The sequence below is a fragment of the Giraffa tippelskirchi genome, chromosome 14 (assembly GCF_054371585.1).
Source record: "Giraffa tippelskirchi isolate mGirTip1 chromosome 14, T2T-mGirTip1v1.2.pri, whole genome shotgun sequence".
In the NCBI taxonomy this organism is placed as follows: Eukaryota; Metazoa; Chordata; class Mammalia; order Artiodactyla; family Giraffidae; genus Giraffa; species Giraffa tippelskirchi.
Window position 1 is genome coordinate 35,401,288 of NC_137288.1, and position 22,923 is coordinate 35,424,210.

The following is a 22,923-nucleotide window of genomic DNA, read 5'->3' on the forward strand; positions in this document are numbered from 1 at the left end:
TAAACAAACTAAAATAAATTTTAAAAAATAAAGAAAAAATTAAAAAAATAAAGACAAGCACTATTATTTCTGCCACTGTGGTCTCCAGTTCCTCCCTGACATAGCCTGTTCTCCATATTCTTGAAATGTTTTCCTTAGCCCACTCCTTTACTCAAGAATCCAGCATGGCTTCCAATGCCCACAGCACTAGGGCTGAAAGTTCTGCCTGTAATCCAAGCCCCGCTGCAGGCCTCTTTCCCTCCTACCTACCCCACAACATTCCCAACTTCTCTGCTCCCAAACCTCTGCGGGGCTTGGGCTGGTCTCCTCACCAGCCCTTGTAGACGGGCTGCTTGTTATATCGACACCTGAGTTTCTGGCCATCCCCCCACACTCCTCTGAAGGGGCTAATTTCTAGACTGTCTCTAGAACATAGTAGATGTTCAACTAATGTCTGTTTGCCACTTCTAAATAAATATTTGGCTTCTTTCAAGACCATGTTTATGTCCATAACAGATATTAAGGCACATGGCTCTACTTTGATATAGTAAAAAAAATTTTTTTGGCTTTACCATTTGGTATGCAGGATTTTTTTTAACTTTACTTATTTATAAATAACAGGAGACTCAGGTTCGATCTTTGGATCAGGAAGATCCTCTGGAGAAGAAAATGGCAAGTCACTCCAGTATTGTTGCCTGGGAAATCCGATGGACAAAGGAGCTTGGCGGGCTACAGTTTGTGGGGTTAAACAACATCACCTATTACTCCATGGTTTTATGAGGCAGTTCATTAACATTCACTCTTATGAGAGTTTATTACTTGACAAACAGACTCATTGATACTGAATGTTTGAAGGATCAAAGAGGGAGGACTTACCTTCACCCAATGCAGAAAATTGCCTAAATATGTTCTCAATAGATGGACATTTAGCCAATAGCCATAAAAGATTACTTCCAATGACAGGGATAATTTTAAAACTTAGTGACAATATATGAGCTTTATATAACTTTATATAACTTTCCTGGTGGCTCAGAGATGGTAAAGTGTCTGCCTACAATACAGGAGACCTGGGTTCAATCCCTAGGTAGGGAAGATCTCCTGGAGAAGGAAATGGCAATCCACTCCAGTATTCTTGCCTGGAAAATCCCATGAATGGAGGAGCCTGGTGAGCTACAGTCCATGGGGTCACAAAGAGTAGGACACGACTGAGCGACTTCACTTTCACTATGAGCTTTATAGTCAATAACCCTAATCTTTCTCTTTCTAGTTGTATGAACTTTGAGAAGTTTTTACTTGTCTTCTGATTTCTTCATGTGTAAAATGAGGAGAATAGCATCAACTTTACCAGCTGGTAACTCTGTAGCTGGTACCTAGCGAGCACTTAAGAGCAAATGGACATCCTTATAAGGTTTTCAGTGTCACTGCTGAGCACCGATAAATGATAGACATTTCTTCTTTATATTTGAGCTTTCATTTGCCTCCCTGTAACTTCAACCCATTTCATCCGATTTCCCTTCTGAAACCATATCATCTTTTCTCCCTGCCACTTAACAAAATTTATTTTTCAAAGATTGGGAAGCAGCTATTGTGATCATCATTAGCATCTGGAGATTATGTACAAAAGTCCTTGTCATCACAGAGTTTAAAGTTTAGGTGGGGGGGTGGGTAGCGTCTCCTTGAGTTTTTCGGGTTGAAGATGTCCAAGTCCAAAGCCATTTCATGCACAATGTCTACCCAGAGACTGGCACACAATGGTAGTCAATATATGGACATTGCTATTATTGTCATCATCATCAGACATGGATTTGAGACCCTTACCCATTCCAGTGATCCTGTTCTGTCTGACTAATATCTCCTTGAAATGAGATATATGAAGTTAAACCAAAGTGAAAAGTAGAAGTGAAAGTGTTAGTCACTCAGTTTTTTCTGACTCTTTGTGACCCCAGGGACTGTGGCCCACCAGGCTCCTCTATCCATGGAATTTTCCAGGCAAGAATACTTGAGTGGGTAGCCATTCCCTCCTCCAGGGGATCTTCCTGACTGAGGGATCAAGCCCAGGTCTCCCATGCTGCAGGCAGATTCTTTACTGTCTGGGCCACCAGGGAAGCTCAAAATTAGCCCAAATGCCACAGCTGTTACCTACCTGTGTGGGATGTACAGAAAGCAATTGCTACCACCACCAATAAGGAAACTAACTGATGCCATTTTTTCCATAGATGGTTCATTCTTTTGGCTCTTTTAAGCTAGAAGTTCATTAAAACTGGCTTTTGAAATCATAAGCACTTCTATTAAGTCAGATCTTTCCTGTTTAAATGCTTATTTGGGGGCTAAAGGTAGGACTTCACATTTAGTCTGCTTAGTTTCTTTTACTTTTTAAGCTCGTATTTCTAACCCTTGTGATACTTAAATTTTTATCTTGCCACTGGCATTTCAAAGGACCTTCCTAGTTTCATGTCTTCTGTCAATCTGAGAGGCTCATGTGGGAAATGAACTCTCTAGAATATAGGATAAGTAGAGACACAGAGACAATCAGAAATACACAAGCATTAAATCTGTCTTTTTCCCCAGGATGAAGATGTACTTTTAGCAATGGTCAGTTTGGTTCAACAATCAAGAGAATCTCAATATCTGTAAATAATCCTTTAAAAGAAGACACTATGGACATAGATGATTTATGTAAGTTTTTCAAAAATAATGATTCAAGCCCCATGTTTAAAAGAACTGTGATGCAGCACACAATTAAATTTCTTAGTTCCAGCAAGACCTCATCCACTAAGAACAGAAACTCTGGATCCTCTGCTGCTCCCTCTCATAGAGTTCCTACAGGGCATTTAGCAAAGGTGCCACTCCCCAGGATGCAGTAAAAGGGATGTAGAGATGATGCCTAGGGTCAGGAATACACTGACTCCTTTGCCCATCACCATGTGGACTCAGCTGACCCTCTGCTTAGTTCAAACCTCAGGTAGGGGTCTGGAGGTTTGTTGATGCCTTCAGTTTGTAAAGCTTCTTTGTGGCTGAGGATGTAAGCCCTAAATATTAAAAGGGTTGTGGTGAGCAATGAAGTTTAACTTTTCAGATGCAGCAGCCCATTGCCTCACAGGGATCATGTAAGTGGCAACAATGGGATCCATCACAGATTTTGGAACTCAAAAAAGCTGCTGAGACAGACTGGACAGGTTCTTGCTCCATTTACCCACCTTGTTTAAAAGAAATTTCTTGGTTGCTGGCCTAATAAACCATGAACTTAATTCACTTTGACATGTGTGGTCTTTCCTTCAAAGTCTATAAACTCATAGCCTACCTTGGGTATAGTCACATGTCTTCTGTGACCAAGCCATTGTCTAAAGTTAAACAGCTGTCCAGGGCCACAGAATCTTCCAGAATATAATTGGAGGCTGTCCTCCAGTTGATGGATCCATTACTTATTCCTCCAGACGTGGTCACAACTCCACCTACGCATCTACATAATTGTACGGTGATCCAGCTCACATTTCCCCAACGCACGTACAACCTGAGACTTTCTTCAGTATTTGCTGCAATTAAGGTTCATTTTTATCTTATGGTATTTTCCTGAGCAAGCAGTCTAGTAACCTTATTAAAAAGGGAAATAAGCGGACTTAATTCATTTATAAAATAGATGGAATTTGAATAAGTGAATAAGGAAATGAAGTCAATAGAGTAATCCTTATTCTTAGCATGTTGAAATGTCTAGGATTACCACTATATTTTGTCCATGATCTGAGAAAAAAACAACTCATTTTATCTTGAAACCTACATCAAAGTCACTATATTCTCAAGAATTTAATTCTTCCTTTGTAATAAAAAACAAAGTATTGCACTTCTTTATATTTTTGAAAAAGTGCAAGTGAAAGCTACTCAGTCACATCCAACTCTTTGCGACTCCCATGGACTATACAGTCCATGGAATTCTCTAGGCCAGAATACTGGAGTGGGTAGCCTTTCCCTTCTCCAGGAGATCTTCCCAACCCAGGGATCAAACACAGGTCTCCTGCATTGCAGGCAGACTCTTTACCAGTTGAGCCACAAGGAAAGCCCTCTCTATATTTTTGCCTCTTTATTAAATAATAGTGCTTTTCCCCATTATTATTATATCATGGTGATACGATTCCTTTTTAAAAAACTGTTTTATTTTGTATTGAGATATTTCCTGGTGGCTCAGATGATACAGAATCTGCCTGCAAAGCAGGAGACCCAGGTTCCATCTCTGGGTTGGGAAGATCCCCTGGAGAATGGAATGGCAACACACTCCAGTATTCTTGCCTGGAGAATTCCATGGATAGAGGAGCCTTGCAGGCTACAGTCCATGGGATCGCAAAGAGTCAGACATGAGTGACCGACTAACACTTTCACTTTCACAGATGATTAACAATGCTGTGATAGTTTTAGGTGGACAGCAAAAGGACTCAGCCTTATATATACATGTATCCAGTTCTTTAAACCATGGAGATCTGACTCATCTAAATAATATCTTAGATTTGCTTCATAATTATATGGTGCGGGCTAAGCAGTACATAATTAACATAGAGATGAATACTATTTTCTCTACTTCTGTATATGGACCTAACAGAAGCAGAAGATATAAAGAAGAGGTGGCAAGAATACACGGAAGAACTATACAAAAATGATCTTCATGCCCCAGATAACCACAATGGTGTGATCACTCACCTACAGCCAGACATCCTGGAATGTGAAGTCAAGTGGGCCTTAGGAAGCATCACTATGAACAAAGCTAGTGGAGATGATGGAATTCCAGTTGAGCTATTTCAAATCCTAAAAGATGATGCTGTGAAAGTGCTGCATTCAATATGCCAGCAAATTTGGAAAACTCAGCAGTGGCCATAGGACTGGAAAAGATCAGTTTTCATTCCAATCCCAAAGAAAGGCAATGTCAAAGAATGTTCAGACTACCACACAATTGTACTCATCTCACACACTAGCAAAGTAATGCTCAAAATCTTCCAAGCCAGGCTTCAACAGTACATGAACCATGAACTTCCAGATGTTCAAGCTGGTTTTAGAAAAGCCAGAGGAACCAGAGATCAAATTGCCAACATCTGTTGGGTCATAGAAAAAGCAAGAGAGTTCCAGAAAAACTTCTGCTTTATTGACTACACCAAAACCTTTACCTGTGTGGATCACAATAAACTGTGGAAAATTCTTAAAGAGATGGGAATACCAGACCATCTTACCTGCCTCCTGAGAAATCTGTATGCAGGTCAAGAAGCAACAGTTAGAACTGGACATGGAAAAACAGACTGGGAAATTGGGAAAGGAGTACATCAAGGCTGGATATTGTCACCCTGATTATTTAACATGTGCAGAGTACATCATGTGAAATGCCAGGCTGGATGAAACACAAGCTGGAATTAAGATTGCTTGGAGAAATATCAATAACCTCAGATATGCAGATGACACCACCTTTATGGCAGAAAGCGAAGAAGAACTAAAGAGCCTCTTGATGAGAGTGAAAGAGGAGAATGAAAAAGTTGGCTTAAAACTCAACATTCAGAAAACTAAGATCATGGCAACTGGTCCCATCACATCATGGCAAATAGATGGGAAACAATGGAAACAGTGAGAGACTTTATTTTCTTGGTCTCCAAAATCACTACAGATGGTGACTGCAGCCATGAAATTAAAAGACGTTTGCTTCTTGGAAGAAAAACTATAACCAACCAAGATAGCATATTAAAAAGCAGAGACATTACTTTGCCAACAAAGTTCGTCTAGTCAAAGCTATGGTTTTTCCAGTAGTCATGTATGAATGTGAGAGTCAGACTATAAAGAAGGCTGAGTGCTGGAGAATTGATGCTTTTGAACTGTGGTGTTGGAGAAGACTCTTGAGAGTCCCTTGGACTGCAAGGAGATCCAACCAGTCCATCCTAAAGGAGATCATTCCTGAATGTTCATTGGAAGGACTGATGCTGAAGCTGAAACTCCAATACTTTGGCCACCCGATGCAAAGAACTGACTCATCTGAAAATACCCCAATGCTGGGAAAGATCGAAGGTGGGAGGAGAAGGGGACAGCAGAGGATGCAATGGTTGGATGGCATCACCTACTCGATGGACATGAGTTTGAGTAAATTCTGGGAGTTGGTGATGGACAGGGAGGCCTGGCGTGCTGCAGTCCATGGGGTTGCAAAGAGTTGGACATGACTGAGCAACTGAACTGAACTGTATATATTCAAAACTTTTCATAAGAAAAAAATTAAAGCTAACACATTTAAGGCAATATAATGCTCTTAAAACATCTCTTCAAACCTTTCACACTCAGGTCATAGTTGGAAGAAAATAATAAAGAGGAAAACAAAGGTGCAGTTAAAAAATTATGATTGATTACACTGTTACCTTCTGCAAATCCTCTTTTTCCCTTTCTTTAGCTGTTCAAGATGTTTCGTCTTCCCTTCTTCCCTCTGTCCCTTCCTTTCCTCACTCCTTCCCCTCTGTCCCTTTCTTCCTCCTACCTTATTTCCTTCCTTCCATCCATCTACCCAGTAATCCAGCTAGCCACTCTGTATTATCTTATTTTTGGTTGTGGCTTTATTACACTTTGAACAGTTTCACACAATTCATATATGTTTTGCTTTATACATTTTCATAGCTCATTTATAAAACCTTTTATAAAATCATTCAGATTTTTAAATGTCTTAGTCATTTTTCACACTCACCCAACAAATACTTAAAGAATAAAGATGCAGCCTATGAACCCGTGTCTAAACTCTTTTTCATGGTTGATGATTGTCTGGATATGTGTGGTGCGTGTGTGTGTGAGAGAGAGAAAGAAGGAGAGAGAGAGGAGGAGGAGAGAGAGAGAGAGGGACAGAGGGAGCAGGTGCGGGGAGGCAAAGGAGTTCTGAGGTCAAATACAGTGCTCAACTTTCTACCTTATACAACTCAATGGGATGGGCTGGCCCTCACTGAACTAAGGTACGAGCCAGGAGGAACAGATGTGTAGATGTGTGAAGATGAAGGGTTTGGTTTTGAATTTACAGACTTTGAGTTGCTTGTGGGATGTCCAAGTGGACATATCCAGGGGCAGCTGGATATACAGATATGGAGCTCCTTAATATGGTCTATATTTCAAGATTTATTGATAAACATATAAAATGTATCAATATGCCTTAACTGCCAAGACTGGGAATATTTTTCCAAAAGGAGACTGTGTGCACAAGTAAGGCTATTCCACATTCTAAATGACAAAATGGGGCAAGGGTTTGGGGCTAGAAATTTCCTGCCTGCTTCTAACAGCACCCTTGGTAATCGTTCAAAGCCTGCATGGCTTTGGGAATACTGTAGCAGCCATGGTGGAACACTGGCTGGCTTTGTTATGATGAGGAGTTAGTGGAGCTAACAGTAGGCCCACCTCAAAGTGATTCATCAGCAGAAGCTTTGACAGCAAGGAGCCAAGTCTGGAAGGGACATTGACCTTGTTGTTGTTTAGCCGCTAAGTCACATCTGACCATTTGTGATCCCATGGACCGTAGCCTGGCAGGGCCCTCTGTCCATGGGATTTCCCAGGCAAGAATACTGGAGTGGGGTGCCATTTCCTTCTCCAGGGGATCTTCCTGACCCAGGGATCAAACCTGAGTCTCCTGCATTGGCAGGCGGATTCTTTACCACTGAGCCACCAGGGAAGCCAACACTGACTTTACATACTGACTATTCTGGGTTAGCTGGTTTCTGAGAACATGGGAAGTGGTTTTGAAGCATTCCTCGAACACTTGAGAACCATAACGATAATGGTGAAACCTTGGGGAAAAGTCACACTGTACAGGGAGAGAATTGGTCAAGAACAAAACTTTGGTTAAAATCGGAACTTCAGGGAGCCTGGAGATGACTAAGAGATGGAAAAAGAGAAACAGATCAGAAGAATCAGGAGACCAGGCTATGGAGGTGACATAAGGGGGCACTTCCAGGATGATGACCCACGGAGTTGACATCCCAACGATGCTGAAGAGCATGAGAAATGAAGATGCAAGTGAAAATAGTCCCTGCATCCACCATGGCCTATGGGGGTGGGATCATTCATGCCATTTTCCTCAATTTTTGAAGTTGTTTTCCCTCAAACGCATAGTGTGCATTGCAAAATCATGCTCCAGGCACCCTTTCAGCTGTGCACATGCTGACTGCTGCCGGCATTTCGAAGGGGTGTCTGCCTTGGAGCCGCTCCGCAGTGTTTGTTGAGTGCCTCCATTTGCCTTCCTTTGGTTTCTGGTCCTTCCTTCACTCAGAGCCCAGCAGTTATCACTCGGCTTTCTTTCCAGAACTTTCCTCATCAGATTAGGCTGCCTTCCATTTTCTGACTGAGTGTTTCTTAATCATTTCCCTCTCATTAAAACCTACCTATCCTCTGCCCTGAGGCTTTTAAACCAACACTGATTCAGCATCTAAGGTAAATGGGTTTGGAGGCAAAGGTCTAGGGTCTGTCCCGAAGGAGGGGTTTATGTGAGTGAGTGACACAGACGTGTTCACAAGGAAGTGTCACACAAAGCAGAGTAAATGTGCCCTCAGCAGAACAAGAGAAGAAAGGGAGTTTGATTCCAAGTGCAAACAATTTACTCTGCTAAAAGCCAGTCTGTTAAATTTATTTGAGCTGATAAACCTATTTGATGGTGAAAAAGGTCAAGGTGAGAATGACATTTACATTTAACTGGAGCCTTTTTAACTTTAATCTAACGTACCAAGTAAACAGATAATTAGGGAATTATACTGAGGGGAAATTTTAGTTTAGGGCAACTTGCCCAAAATTTCTTTAATCAACGTACGTGGCCACAGAGATTTGTTTGTTTTGTTTTTTGGCTTATTTGTGAGTCCATACTACTCTTAATTTTGTCTTTTTTTTTTTTTTTTTTTTGCCTCTGTTGCTTGTGGCTATGAGCTCAGAGTAAATGTTTAACACAAGTATGTGCTACAATCACCTGAATTTGCCAAAATTTCTTATCATTTGTCCTTCTGATCAACTGTTACTCTGTTCTCTGCTCTTTGGTTTCTGTAAGGTTCCCCTCTGCTTCACTAACCTTTAGATAGGTTTCTTTTTTCTTTTGGTCTTTGATCTCTCTTTTCTTAGAGCATTTACTTTAGAAAACTTTCCTTTGTAAATTCTTTGTCTGTCCCTTGAAAGATGTAAACCTCCCAGGCTTTTGCCAGTTTTGCCCAGAAATATCTTTCTCAATGGAGAAGGAAATGGCAACCCACTCCAATATTCTTGGCTGGAAAATTCCATAGACAGTGGAGCTTGGCAGGCTGCAGTCCATGGGACCTCAGGGAGTTGGACACGACTGAGGACTGAGTGACAGCACACACACACACACACACACACACACACACACACACATCTTTCTTAAGGACTGGAAGCCATACCATGCATATGAAATCTTGAAGAAGATCTCCTAGACTCTGTGGGAGGGCAGACACCTAACTTTCTCACCGTGACAATGACCACTGTGACAGTTGATCCTCTGATATGTTCCAGTCCGTCTGCTCTTATTCACCCCCGAGTTTAGAAACCCTCCTGTCTTTGGTTCTGGTAGAGCTGAGTTCCACTTCTCTCTCCTCTGGCAAGAGTCTTAAAAAAGTCTTCCCTGCCTTCTTAAATCCTTTTTTTTCACATTTGTGACATCTGTAATTTCCAAAACCAAGAATCTCTTGGGCACTTTCCTTCCATGTTTAAAAAATAACTACTTCGAAGTCATACTTAGATGACCAGATTTAACAAGTTCCTCCATTTTTTAAGCTCTCTGCCTAGACATCACAGATTCTGGAAGAAGAAGTTACTTTCCAACTTTCAATGTCAATCTTCTCTGACAATAGTTTTGTTGTCTTTCTTTGGTGTCCTGCTGATACAGTTTGGGTAACCCATACAGTTTTCAAATATTTAACACATTCTCAATGAGGTTACCTTTTTCTTTTGTCTGACAATCTATCAAAATCAATGTCTCAAAAAAAAAATCAATGTCTCTCTTGGAAATCAGTCAATTGTTTTATCTGGCACAATCCCACTTACTGTGGGTGTGTCCTATTTAGTGTTAACCTGAAAATGATGCTCACTAATGGATTGTTCGAGTCAGATGTGTTCACCTGCTTTTGAAGAGAGGAAGAAAGGAAGAAAGATACATATCTGTGTGGCTTGCTTAACTATTTTGATCACTAATCAGGAGAACTCAAAATGATTTAATATACTGCATGACCTCCTGACAAGTTTCTATGAAAGGTTAAGTTACAATTTGGGAAATGAACCCACAATTTTCCTAAGTCTCTCTTGCTTGAAACATTTAGAGCTTTTCTGTTCCTATGGATATAAAACTTATGTCAATCTTTCTTTGAGTTGGACAACTTTAATTCAAAAGACGTCTGTGACATATGTGTCTGTCTGTGCCAGGCACCACACCAGGTGCAGGAGGAGCTGGCATAATGTACTGAAATTCAGATAAATGTTTTCAAAATCATGACATAAGAACACATTCATAATTCTTACAGTCTGTTGGCTGACACAGTCTTTAACGTAACTGATAAATTTAAAGATTTTTCCTAAGAGTTTATTGCTTTTCTTTGTTAAGTATTAATATTTTTTCTTTTTCTGATAAAACACTGGCCCATGACCTACATAGGGCTCCCCTAGTGGCTCAGACAGTAAAGAATCTGCCTGCAATGCAGGAGAGCAGGGTTTGATCCCTGGGTTGGGAAGATCCCCTGGAGAAGGGAATGGCAACCCACTCCAGTATTCTCGCCTGCAGAATTCCGTGGACAGAAGGAGCCTAGCAAGCTGCAGCCCATGGAGTTGCAAAGAGTCAGACATAACTGAGCAACCATCACTACTACTACTATGATCTACATGGCTCTTGCCTCTTCAGTCTAAGAAGCTATGGTACAGGAAGTCACCTGTACTGGTCTGGATTTTGCTTAGATGAGCAGGTACCAACTAGGTATCAACAGACGTCACAGTTCCAGGTGACTGGTCAGGCCAGCAGTGAGGCTACACTGCCCAGGAAATTGGAAAGTCACGACTAAAACTGTCACAGGCACTTTAGACATGTTTCTAAAAGTGGAAAAAGCAAGGAGTGTGATTGAGATTCCCCACATCAATTTTAATTTTCTCTCCTCTTTGTTAGTTCGTACGCTGTCTTGGTGACTCCAGATTATTGGGAAATGATAAAGAAAAATGTGAATCTTATTATCTGGGGCTTTCCTTTATCTGTCCCGACCCTCATTCTTGCCAATCAGTTCCAATCTCCAGTGGAAACCTAATTTTGTCTCTTGCCTTCTTGGAGTAAAAGGCTTACAACTCAGTTCTGCTCTTCCTCATTCTTTATGCAGAGAATGAGAGATACAAAGGCAATAAGAGAACTATACTTTTTTCTTTATAACATTTAATTTGAGATGTGTGTTCCTCCCTCCTCATGTAAAGTTCTCCTTCCTTATGAATAAGAAAAATGGCCTAGAAGGAGATACCACCACCTAATTACTTACACAGCAACCTTGTATTTACATAAACCGACAACCTTTAATGAGTTCTCCACTGGAGTCAGTGGTTTGGTTTTCCTTGTATAGCAGGTCACCTCCAAGCTCTTTTAAACTTTTGCTTTCCTTTTCACTTTTTAGAAACTAGTTTGTAGGACAGCTTCTCCCCTTGGCATGAAGTTCAAATGATAGCTTTAGCTTTGTCTGGTAATCATGCCTAACTTCTCTTTCCCATATGAGCATATGATATCATTTTGCAAGTAAGTCATTCACTGATTCATTTCAGCAATTTTATCTGGTGCCTGCAATGTGCCAGCCTCTATGATAGTGTGGGGAAATGAACACAGACTTTGAAGCGTAGTTGATTGTATTAATGCCAACACTAAATAGTGTTTATTAAGCATCTGTGTGTACATATATATATTTAGGTTCACAAACCTTTTTTCTTTCATATGGTAATAACAAATTATGATGATTCATTGACTAATTTAATTCTTAACTAAGAGGAGGCAAAAAATGCCCAAACATACTTTTTCTGTAAAGAATTTAGGATTTTAAGGAAAAGTACAAATGCCATAAGGATTAAGTGTTTATTTCCAGGTCTTCCCATGAGTATTCAATAGACACTGTAGGGTGTTCCTTCAAAGTTTCATACTTACTCATCTCTGCAAAGAGCTGTCTTCTTTCTGCCATGGTATTTCCTCTTTTCCCACTATCTTCAATCATTCTATGAGACAAAATAATTACAATGTGTATTAGCCTCATGCTAATGAGGCAAGCAGCCATTTGTATAAAACCACACATGCTGTAGTCATGCTACAAACATAGACACAAACTATTGAAAACTGTGTATTTAAAAAGAATAGCTTTCCTTTGACTTACTTAAATGGTTGTATATATTGTCCATATACAATGTTACAGTTGTTGAAGGAAGTGTAAAATTTTAATTTTCTAACACACAAATAACTACAATAGAAGATCACGTTGCGCTATAACTGAATATAACCCTCTGCCATCATTCTGTTAGGTGATTCATTTCACATACAGTTTCTCTATCACTTTTCAGAATGCCTGCAAAGAATCTAGAGCAGATGTTACAGATCCCATTTAAGAAAAGATGAGAGTGAGACTCTCGTAGACTTAATAAAGTAAATGGCACAGACATTTTGATTCCAAGACCAGTCTACTTTCTGCTACATTCTGTTGCAACTTGACCCAGCTGTACCCAAAACCTCAATTTAGAAGCAGGTCATCTTCCAAATGTTCATTTCTAATTGAAGTGTCTGGAACCTGCAACAGTTTTTCAGTACACAATAATTTCATTGTGTACTGGTTAGGTTCACCTCTCTCTACTTAACCGTACCATTATCTGTAATGGAATTATTTTAAAAATACTATGAAAACACCGACAGTTAAAATGAAGCATTAAAACAAAAGGATTAAAAAATTAAAATTTGACTTAAGAAAAAGAAAATTATGGGAAAGTTAATGGAAATGATGTTTAGCCCCGTAGAGAGTTTCGGGCTAAATAGTAAGCATTTTATAGGTTGATGGAGTTGATTTTTTGCTATAGCTAATTAAACTTTTAAATACTAAAGTTTCCTCTCTCATATACACAAACATACATACACTGATATATACATATATGTTTGGATGCAGGCACGGCAAAAGAAGGCACAGTTGATCATTTTGCATGTCTTTCAATGGACCCTGTTCTTTCTCAAATATGAATTTTTTCTCAAGCTATCAGTATTATTTCTGTCTGGACTTCCCTCACTCTATACATGGATAAGTTTCAGTCATCCTACAGGTCTCAGTTTAGGTGTATTTTCCTCTGAAATTCTCCCAAACTCTCTATGATGAGCTGGGTTTAGGGCCTTTCCTCTGAGCCCCCATAGTCAGCTATGCCTGTCTCTCAACTCTAGGTATACGACAGTGATGAAGTCACAGTTGCTGCCCTCAAGAGGCTTACACTTCAGCAGGGAGATACGGAAGCATAAAGCAATAAAAGCACAGTGAAGTTAATTATAGCCATGGTAGTGGAAAAAAAATAGTGAATGCAAGAGAGGTTGATTACCTGGGGGTTAAATTTAAGGAACTACAATCCTCCCTTGGTAGTCAAGGGGGACTGGTTCCAGACCATCCCCTGCTTCCCCAATACCCAAATTCTCGAATGCTCAAATCCCTTACATAAAATAGTGTTGCACATTTGGCCCTCTGGATCTGTCTTCGATGGGAGTTGGTGAAATCCTCAGTGTGGACCCCACAGATATGGAGGATCCACTGTGAATGTGGAAGATGGCTCAAAAGATGAGGGGCTGTGTACGAAGTGGCTCACTGGAGAGTAAAAGAAGAACATTGGTGGTGAAACAAAATGGAATGTTAGACAAGCTGGTCAAACAGCCTCTCCAGTTGCTTCTATGAGTTAAGGATTATCTGTCTATTGCCAGGAAGGAAAAGGAGTGCCTGGAATAGCCTTAGTTTACAGAGTTAAGGGAACTTTCCTGGTGGCTCAGATGGTAAAGAATCTGCCTGCAATGGAGGAGACCCTGGGTCAGGAAGATCCCCTGGAGAAGGGAATGGCAACCCACTCCAGTATTCTTGCCTGGAGAATCCTATGCACACAGGAGCCTGGTGGGCTACAGTCCACGCGGTCACAAAGAGTCAGACACAACTAAGCAACTAACACTTTAACTTTACAGAGTTATGAGTGCATATCCATTCACAATGGGTGATAATATAACCAAGGTCAGAAATAATTGGAAAGGCACAGAATTATTAATGAAGCTTCTTCAACTTGGTAATGACGCAGTGGTGTTGTTGTTTAGTTACTAAGTTGTGTATAGCTCTTTTTGTGACTCCATGGACTGTAGTCCACCAGGCTCCTCTGTCTGTGGAATTTCCCAGGCAAGAACTGGAGTGGGTTGCCATTTCCTTCTCCAGGGGATCTTCCTGGTCCAGGGATCAAACCTGTGTCTCCTGCATTAGCAGATGGATTCTTTACCACTGAGCAAACTGGGAAGTCCAACGATGCAGTGCTGAACACAGTCAAATATTTTCTTTTTATGAGATTTTGAATGAGAAGGTATGGTTGAAATATAGAGGCCTGGAGAAAAACATGCCCTTCCTGATTCATGTAACCCATCTCCTTTTCTCCAGAGGAGGCAGGTAGATAATAATCTGACATTCACAAAATAGTCTGGGGATAGCTTTAATTTTTTATTTCAACAGCTCAGAAGTAGAGCTGAAGTAGTAGACAGGGGATAAAACAGGATATGTTCCTGTATTTGTCTATATGTTGGATTGAGATGAGAAGAATCATTAAAAATAAATCACAAAGGCTAGCAAACTCTGATTGAAAATGTCAGGGAGGTAAAGACTGGCCTGTGAACTCGCGGCAATACTGCTCATACTACTCACTCAGTACTGTCTGTGACATCTCTTTTTCTAGTTAACTTTTTGTGCGTCTCTGTAAGGTTTTTAGGGGCAGTGGCTGAAATTTTAAATTATTCACAGTGTCTAGCCAAATCCAATCAACAAAAACTATGTCCAGTTGGTATTTACTGAACACATGAATAAAATATAAAAAAAAAAAGGGAAAGAGAGAGAAAGGAAGAATAAGTTTTCTTTCCTCAAAGTGGACTTTCAATTATATTTCCAAAAACTGACTCGTAGAAGAGTGAAATTCCAATTGTATTAGTTTCAGAGATTAATTATTTGAAATGAGTGAATCCACTTTATATTTTGAAAATAATCTCAGACCATGTATTTTTAAAAAATTTATACTTATATATTTATTCCAGTGGGATGAAACTCCTAGATCTAGAATTACTGTTTCAAGAGGAACGCACATTTATATGCATTGTTATTTTCTGCCAGTTGTCTATCACATCTTTTTGGCACCTTCTGCCATGCCGAAGTTGATTCAGATCTTTGTATGGGCTGGCTTACTGTCTTCATGTCTTCCAGGGCTCTATGTCCCACTAAGTAAAGTCTTTCTCCTTTCTGTGTTTACCTCTACTATATTTCATAATTAGAGCCGCTAAATACAAATGTCTCATATTTCTTTGTAAGGTCCAGTTATGCTTATTTTTGGAGAGGGGATAACCAATTGTTATAACATTTCCCCAATGATGAAAAACTAATCTTATTATATGTTGTTGTTTAGCCATTAAGTCGTATCTGACTCTTTGGAACCTCATGGACTGTAGCACCCAGGGTCCTCTGTCCGTGGGATTCTCCAGGCAAGGATACTGGAGTGGGTTGCCATTTCCTTCTCCACAGACCATGCATTTTAAATCAAAATCTTGTCTTATGAAGCAGAAGGTGAAATACACGCAAACTACACTGATGTCACCTTTTGGTCTATTCACCCCCATTTTGGTTAATTAAGTCATAAAAGAATCATCCTTAGTTATACAATAGGTATTAATTCTCACTTCTAAGTAAAATGTGTACCTTATGAGGAAAAGAAATCCAGTGGTGTGAAATAATGGAAAACTTGGAAAATAATTACAAATATAAAAGGAAAAATAGCACATCTCTCATTCTACCCCCAGAGTTTCTTGGGAAGCAGTGTTGCCAGATAAAATGGAGAATATTCATTTATTCCTCATTGATCAGAGTGAAAATAGTAAAAACGGGGTCATGCCAGTTTCCAGTTGACACTGATTCCATGGAAGGACTCACGGACAAAGTGAGCTCCTGAATCAGGTTGCTTAGTTTCCAATTTAACTCTGATCAGTGGTACTTATAATACACAATGCCTGGTTATATTCTCATCACTTTAGAAAGAAAGAAGAGCAAAACTTTCAGTAGAGAAAAGAGGAAGCACTTAATAGAGAACAATTTCACTTCTTAAACTGTCAAGAAGCTTGGCTTTTTGTGAATTTAAGTATAACAACAACTGCCTGAAGTCATATGGAGGAGATGAAGGGGGAAACAACCTGTCTATGATAATACTAATACCACAAGGTGCATGGCTCACCAACAGGCCTGATTTGATCGGTTTCTGTTGCTCATTCATGTAGATGAGATGTTTACCTTGGAATTTACCAGAAGATTGCAGCAATGTCAAAAGAACATAAGGAACTAACAATGATAAATAAGGGATAAGCCCCATCAGATGTTTCTTTTACTAGCACTCAGTCCCACAGATTATACAGGTTGTACATTGTTTTCACTTTTGAGACTCCATCCACTCATTTATTTAAGCAATATTTATAACTTAGCTGCAATTGGTCAGACACACTGCTAGCTTCTCGAGATCCGAAGATGAGTAAGACATGATCCTTGCCATTAAGAAGCTCACAGTCTAGAAGGGGAAACAAAGTCTCTAACAAGTAATTATAAATTGGTGTCATACATACAATAATGAAATGTTCTGCTGGATATAGTGGTTTATATCTAGGAAGATTCTAAAGAGTTATCAAAGAACGGGTGACGCTGGGGCAGAGCTTTAAGAGATAAATAGGAATTTTCCAGATAGAAAAGAGTGAAGGGAGGGTAATTATAGTTAGAAAGAATCACTAAAAAAAGAAGCGTGGAGCTTGAAAAATGGTATATGTTGCATTTGGGAACTGGGAATAGTTCAGTATTGCTGAGTGCAAGTGAGAGGCAAATAGCCGTCCTATCTAGAAAGCCTTATTTGTCAAGTCTAGATAGTATATGGCTTTCTTCTGAGAAGTTGGGTGCCACCCATGGTTTAAGCAGGGACTTGATCTAAATAGATTTTGGCAAGATTGCTCCAGATTGTATGTTGAGTGAAGGAAAGACTGTGTAGCAGGAGGGTAAGGGGTAGAAACCCAAGAGGAAGGGCAGAGTCTAGTGAGCTGGATACTTCTGTGATTCAGGAGTGAGATTAAGATGTCTTAGGCTAATGGAGTGACTTGAGAGATATTTAGGACACATTCAGTAGGACTTGGTGACTGGTAGGTCACACGGAGAACAGCAGAGGAGAGGACCTCGACTTTCGCTTTCCCAGGGAACTTCATGTATATTAGAAAACATTCTCCTGGCCATAATGGGTTTGTAGGAGGTGAGGTTATCAAGTTGCCCTTCTTCCAGCACAGTCATTAAAAAAGGCTGAAAACTGGACAAGAAGGGTTCCACCTCTTAGCCCCTATTTAGGAAGCAAATGAAATAACAGAGTAGGATGTGGGAACCAGAAAGAAATAAAGAATAAACCCAAATGTAAGGTGCAGAGTGTTGGAAGAAAAGTGCATTTCATTTTGGCTTAGTGAGAACTTCACACTGAAATATCACATCCTTCATGACAGCTCTTTAATCCAACATCATCTGTAATAAACAGACATTTCTATTACGGATGATGTATAAGACATTTTAAACGCAGAAGCTTAAACTAATGGTGTCTTCCATTTGTATAACTTTCTGATGATTATAAAATGCTTTTCCCTATAACCTGGTGAGGAAGTTGAAGAGATATTATTAATATTACTCTCAAATTCTAGCTGAAGAATTTGAGACTCGGGCCCTCCCAAATATAAAGTATTTTCTGACAGGGCAGGAAATGGAATCCATTATTTTTTTTTTTGCTTTTAATTTTGAAATTCTTTAGCCAGTATGGATTCTAATAGCCAGCAATCTTATTCCTGCTGCCACTGTTCAACACAAATGAAGATTTTATGAAATTGGTAAACTGAAAAGAAGCTGGTGATCAACAGCCCAAAAGGAGATTAGGGAGAAAGGACTTACAGAACTCTCCAGTGTCACCGAGAAATCCCTTTGGGTGCTACTTCTTACTGGAATCCTCCCATTTTAAATCACTGTTGTCTTGGAAATGATCATCCAGATGAAAACAATTCCCACCGTCCAGATTTATGTAAACCCAGACACATACAAACACAGCAACTCATACCCTGATTCACACTCTCACACTTTAAATCCACCAAAGCTGACAGTGTTTTTAGAAACGTCTGGCTCTGCTTGGCTTCTGCTCCCCTTTAGCAAACACTAGACATGAGGATTTAGTGTTTAGTGTGATGAGCCCCTTCCCAGGCTTTACACTTCCTCCCTTTGCTCCAGGTGGATGACAGGAACATGCGGGGTCCAGCCGCCACCAACTGCGGTGATTCCCAAAGTTAATAACTGCAATGCAGGCCCTTCCTAGCTCCTTTCCTCCTTCCACTGATTTACTGCGTGGCTGTGCATACTCAGTTACTTCAGTTGTGTCTACCTCTTTGTCACCCCATGGACTGTAGCCTGCCAGGCTCCTCTGTCCATAGAGTTATCCCAGGCAAGAATACTGGAGTGGGCTGCCAGTTCCTCCTCCAGGGATCTTCCCAACTCAGGGATCGAACCTGAGGCTCCTGCATTGGCAGGTGGATTCTTTATTGGTGGCATATAAATGCCTGTTTCCATTTTTATTAATGAAAAGGGGCCTCTGATAGCATTTTCTCAGATTTACATTCTAGTCTCGATCTCTGGCAATATGATAGAAAAGTATTAAGAGCTCTTTCCTGAGGCAAAGTATAATTGCATTTGCTTTTACCTCTTAGTCCTTTGTCTAGATGAGCTCCTGAAAGTAGGAAAATGCTGTCACTGAAAAAAATGGCTATAATGGGTTTCTGGCTTAGCCTTTTCCTTTGAACATCATCTTGGAACTTGAGTTTTGTTTTGGGGAATGAGGGACACGAGCTCACTATTTTAGGGCTAGGACCCGCTGGATTCGCTATCAGCAATTTGGTCTTTCCTCCAAAGTACCCACCATGGTGGTTCTCAGTGGTGGCTGAACATCACCCTGGCCTGGAGACTTCATAAAAAATACAAATACTACCTGGATCTACTGAATCTGGGGTTGAAGTGGACGCTTGCACTTTAACAATGCACCACAGGCATCCCTGATACGTAGCCAGATTGGAACTAGAAATACGATGTTACTTGAGTTTGACTGTTGAACAATGACAACAGGTTGGAATTCTTTTTTAAAAATTTATTTTTGGCTGTGTTGATGCTGCACGTGATCTTTTCTCTAGATGCAGCAAATGGGGGCTGCTCTCCAGTCACCAGCGCACAGGCTTCTCATTGCGGTGGCTTCTCTTGTTGCCCAGCACGGGCTCTAGGAAAGCCGGCTCAGTGATTGCGGTGAATCGCTTAGTTGCCCTGAGGCATGAGGGATCCTAGTTTCTGGACCAGGGGTGGAACCCATGTACCCTTCATTGGCAGCCATATTCTTAACCGGTGGACCACCAGGGAAGTCCCGAGGTTGGAATTCCTATTGCCTTACAATTTGTTTCTCTAGCTTGTAAGATCCACTTCATAATGTACTTTGAGCCAAGGGAGAAGATAATTAATTCTTCAGAGAATGTAAATATACATACACTGATGACGATGGTGATGATGAAAGTCACTCAGTCAGGTCGACTCTTTGTGATTCAACGGACTGTGTAGCCCACCAGGCTCTTCTGTCCATGGAATTCTCCAGGCCAGAATGTTGGAGTGGGTAACCATTCCCTTCTCCAGAGGATCTTCCCAATCCAGGGATGGACCCAGATCTCCTGCATTGTAGGCAGATTCTTTACCGTCTGAGCCACCAGGGAAGCCCTGATACACTGATATGGGTATATAATAAAGCAAGCTTTAAGAAACAGAAAATGTCATTAAAAAGTGAGAAAACCATCTTTATCTGGAAAGAACTACTATCGGGGGTACTTTCAAGTCAGGAAGGAATCTGCTGTTCTGGGGTCAGAGTGTACAAGATGTTTAAGATCACTGGGTTTTGTTTGAATTCATTTGGCTTGGTACGAGGCTAGGATTTCTGCTCAAGAGCATAGGGTATGACTCTCACCTCCTCTTATTAGTCAGGATATAAAGATTGCAGAGCAGGGCTGGGAGCAGTTTGGCATAGGGAAAAGGAGCCATTTGCAAGGAAGATGATAAAAATCCAGACTCTGTCATGTGAGGTTCAAAGGTACTAGAAAGTCTCTGAAGGACTTGGAAGCCCTGCCTAAGAGCTTCATCAAAGAGACCTCAAAAGTCTCTGGGGGAGACAACCCCAAGTACAGGGGTCGCCTGTACTGCTGCCTTCAGGACTACACTGGGACCGAAGATATTTTTAGAGAACGATGTTTTATCTCATATGATGTGCCTTTGGGACAAGGGTTGTGTGTGTGTACACCTGTATTTCTCACAAGCAATAATGTTACTTGTATAGGAAGTCCCTATGAACCTTCAAAACTTTCAAAGATGCAAACGTACATTCGCAGGTCCAATCATGTAAGTTAGCTCATGTGTCTGGTGTACATTGTCACGTGTGTGCATCCTCTACAAGTGGAGCAGGAAATAGCAAGGAGATTTTCTTTATCTGAGGAGTCACTGTTAGCTTTTGAGGCACAGGACCTGAACATAGAACAGTACATGCAGGAGGCAGTAGCTGTTCAGAATGCAATTCAGTGCTACTGTGTCATCTATGATGAGAACAAAAGAGCTATGACCCAGACATCAGTTCAATTCAATTCAGTCACTCAGTCGTGTCCGACTCTTTGCGACCCCATGAATTGCAGCACGCCAGACCTCCCTGTCCATCACCAACTCCCAGAGTTTACCCAAACCCATGTCCATCGAGTCAGTGATGCCATCCAACCATCTCATCCTCTGTTGTCCCCTTCTCCTCCCGCCCCCAATCCTTCCCAGCATTAGGGTCTTTTCCAATGAGTCAACTCTTCGCATGAGGTGGCCAAAGTATTGGAGTTTCAGCTTCAACATCAGTCCTTCCAATGAACACCCAGGATTGATCTCCTTTAGGATGGATTGATTGGATCTCCTTGCAGTCCAAGAGATTCTCAAGAGTCTTCTCCAACACCACAGTTCAAAAGCATCAATTCTGTGGCGCTCAGCTTTCTTCACTGTCCAACTCTCACATCCATACATGACCACTGGAAAAACCATAGCCTTGACTAGATGGACTTTTGTTGGCAAAGTAATGTCTCTGTTTTTAAATATGCTATCTAGGTTGGCCATAACCTTCCTTCCAAGGAGGAAGCATCTTTTAATTTCATGGCTGCAATCACCATCAGCAGTGATTTTGGAGCCCCAAAAAATAAAGTCTGACACTGTTTCCACTGTTTCCCCATCTATTTCCCATGAAGTGATGGGACCAGATGCCATGACCTTAGTTTTCTGAATGTTGAGCTTTAAGCCAACTTTTTCACTCTCCTCTTTCACTTTCATCAAGAGGCTCTTTAGTTCTTCCTCACTTTCTGCCATAAGGGTGGTGTCATCTGCATATCTGAGGTTATTGATATTTCTCCTGGCAATCTTGATTCCAGCTTGTGTTTCTTCCAGCCCAGCGTTTCTCATGATGTACTCTGCATATAAGTTAAATAAGCAGGGTGACAATATACAGCCTTGATGTACTCTTTTTCCTATTTGGAACCAGTCTGTTGTTCCATGTCCAGTTCTAACTGTTGCTTCCTGACCTGCATACAGGTTTCTCAAGAGACAGGTCAGATGGTCTGGCATTCCCATCCCTTTCAGAATTTTCCACAGTTTACTGTGATCCACACAGTCAAAGGCTTTGGCATAGTCAATAAAGCAGAAATAGATGTTTTTCCCGAACTCTCTTGTTTTTTTGATGATCCAACGGATATTGGCAATTTGATCTCTGGTTCCTCTGCCTTTTCTAAAACCAGCTTGAACATCTGAAGTTCACAGTTCACGAATTGCTGAAGTCTGGCTTGGAGAATCTTGAGCATTACTTTACTAGCGTGTGAGATGAGTGCAATTGCGCAGTAGTTTGAGCATTCTTTGGCATTGCCTTTCTTTGGGATTGGGATGAAAACTGACCTTTTCCAGTCCTGTGGCCACTGCTGAGTTTTCCAAATTTGCTGGCATATCGAGTGCAGCACTTTCACAGCATCACCTTTGAGGATTTGAAATAGCTCAACTGGAATTCCACCACCTCCACTAGCTTTGTTCATAGTGATGCTTTCTAAGGCCCACTTGACTTCACATTCCAGGATGTCTGGCTCTAGGTGAGTGATCACACCATCGTGATTATCTGGGTCCTGAAGATCTTTTTTGTACAGTTCTTCTGTGTATTCTTGCCACCTCTTCTTAATATCTTCTGCTTTTGTTAGGTCCATACCATTTCTGTCCTTTATTGAGCCCATCTTTGCATGAAATGTTCCCTTGGTATCACTGGATCATTTTTTTCAAGACGGTTAGATAGAACCGAATCCAGCAAAGAACCAGAACCTGTGCCGTCAACGTCAGGTGTGAGTAAACTGCAGCTCATCTCCTGTTGCTGACGATCCTTCAGCTCTACCATCTTCAACCTCCTCTCCTTCCTCCTCCAGTCCGTAACTCTTCTAGCCTGTTCACTCGATGCCAGCCCCTGTATGCCAGCTGTTGTATGGTTCTACTGTACTTTTCAAGTACTCTACTGTAAGATTAAAGTGTTTTATTTTTTGTGCTTGTTTTTAATGTATTATTTGTGTGAAAAGTA

General features: G+C 40.8%; 1 protein-coding gene across 50 annotated transcripts in view; it reads right to left on the minus strand.

The window, feature by feature from the left end:
• Window positions 1-22,923, minus strand: part of DTNA (dystrobrevin alpha) — a 433,073-nt gene that overhangs the window by 138,165 nt on the left and 271,985 nt on the right. For 46 of the 50 annotated variants that reach the window (XR_014074807.1, XR_014074805.1, XR_014074810.1 and 43 more), the window contains exon 3: window positions 12,119-12,186. Coding sequence is in view for 41 of the 50 variants with exons in the window: in XM_081562501.1 (XP_081418627.1) it covers window positions 12,119-12,185 (67 nt within the window). In the remaining 9 variants the exon portion in view is untranslated. Of the gene's footprint in view, window positions 1-9,362; window positions 9,463-12,118; window positions 12,187-13,649; window positions 13,797-22,923 lie in introns of those variants that run through there. The other 4 variants (XR_014074811.1, XM_081562503.1, XM_081562502.1 and 1 more) reach the window with 2 other exon arrangements.